The 1101-nt window shown below is 63.2% G+C and overlaps 1 protein-coding gene across 1 annotated transcript in view; it reads right to left on the bottom strand.

Annotated features, from left to right (window-relative positions):
- The window catches only part of LOC108771899 (hepatocyte nuclear factor 6), a 107157-nt gene extending 106274 nt beyond the window's left edge, over nucleotides 1-883 (bottom strand). Inside the window, exon 1 of the mRNA XM_018537306.1 lies at nucleotides 121-883. Within this exon, the coding sequence (XP_018392808.1) occupies nucleotides 121-701 (581 nt within the window). The 5' untranslated portion in view covers nucleotides 702-883. The remainder of the gene's footprint in view (nucleotides 1-120) is intronic.
- Nucleotides 884-1101: the final 218 nt, after the last annotated feature.

Here is a 1101-nt window from a genome sequence, read left to right as displayed (position 1 = left end):
CCGCCGCCGCCGCCTCCGCCACCGTTGCCTCCGATTCCGCCGCTGCTACCGCCGCCGCCACCACCGCCGCCACCGCCGCCGCCACTACTATCACCGCCGCCACCACCACCGCCGACGCTCGGCGGATCCTGGGACGACGACAGATCCTCCGCGGCGGCGAGGTCTCGCTCCTCCTTGACGCCGAGCGCGCCAGCCGCGAGCAGTTCCAGCGGTAGGCTCGCGCACGCGATGTCGGGGCTTTGAGAGGCCGACGAAGACATACCCTCGACGCTACCTCCTCCGTTACCACCACCACCGTTGCTGCTGCCGCCACCACCACCACCGCTACCACCCCCGTTACCACTGGCACCGCCGCCGCCTCCGCCGCTCCTACCACCCCCCGTTTCCTGCACGACCTCGTGCTGATGCTGCTGCTGCTGTTGATGATGGTGGTGATGGTGGTGGTGGCTGTGATGGTGATGATGATGGTGGTGGTGGTGGTTGTGATGCCTACCCCCACCGACCACGATGCCCCTACTGCCACCTCCGCTACCACTTCCTCCTCCTCCTCCTCCAGCGCCTCCGCCTCCTCCGCCACAGTTCCCATTCGAGCCGCCCCCACCGCCCCGGCCATGCGTAGACACCGCCGCCGGGGAATCGACCGAGTCCAGTAATTGCTCGCTATGCGATTGATGATCGCCTATGTCCCCTATACCTTCCATTTACGCACATCTAGTTCGGTAGTGGGCGCACTGCCACTCGCTCCTTCGCTGTCGTACGCCGCCGACCACGACACAGACCGTACCGCGTGCCGCACAGATCGCACCGTACCGCAATACTACACAGAGCGTGCGCGCGTGCGCGCGTTATTTTTTTTTTCTCGCGAAGAACACTCGCTACTCTCTCTCTTCGTTTACGTTTTCGGATAAATAATTGTCGTTTCGAGAGGGTCGCTACGATCACTCGACCTCCCTCGTTGATCTCAGATCACAGATTACCGCATGACTGCGAAACGACGACGTGTACGATCATCTCGGCGACTACCCCGCGAATAGAGCGCGTAAGCGGACGACAACGACGACCACGACGCCGACGACGACGACGACGACGACAACGATAACA

Source organism: Cyphomyrmex costatus, unplaced genomic scaffold, assembly GCF_001594065.2.
Source record: "Cyphomyrmex costatus isolate MS0001 unplaced genomic scaffold, Ccosl1.0 scaffold17, whole genome shotgun sequence".
In the NCBI taxonomy this organism is placed as follows: Eukaryota; Metazoa; Arthropoda; class Insecta; order Hymenoptera; family Formicidae; genus Cyphomyrmex; species Cyphomyrmex costatus.
The sequence above is the reverse complement of the archived record's forward strand: the minus strand, read 5'-3'. Positions and strand labels throughout refer to the sequence as shown.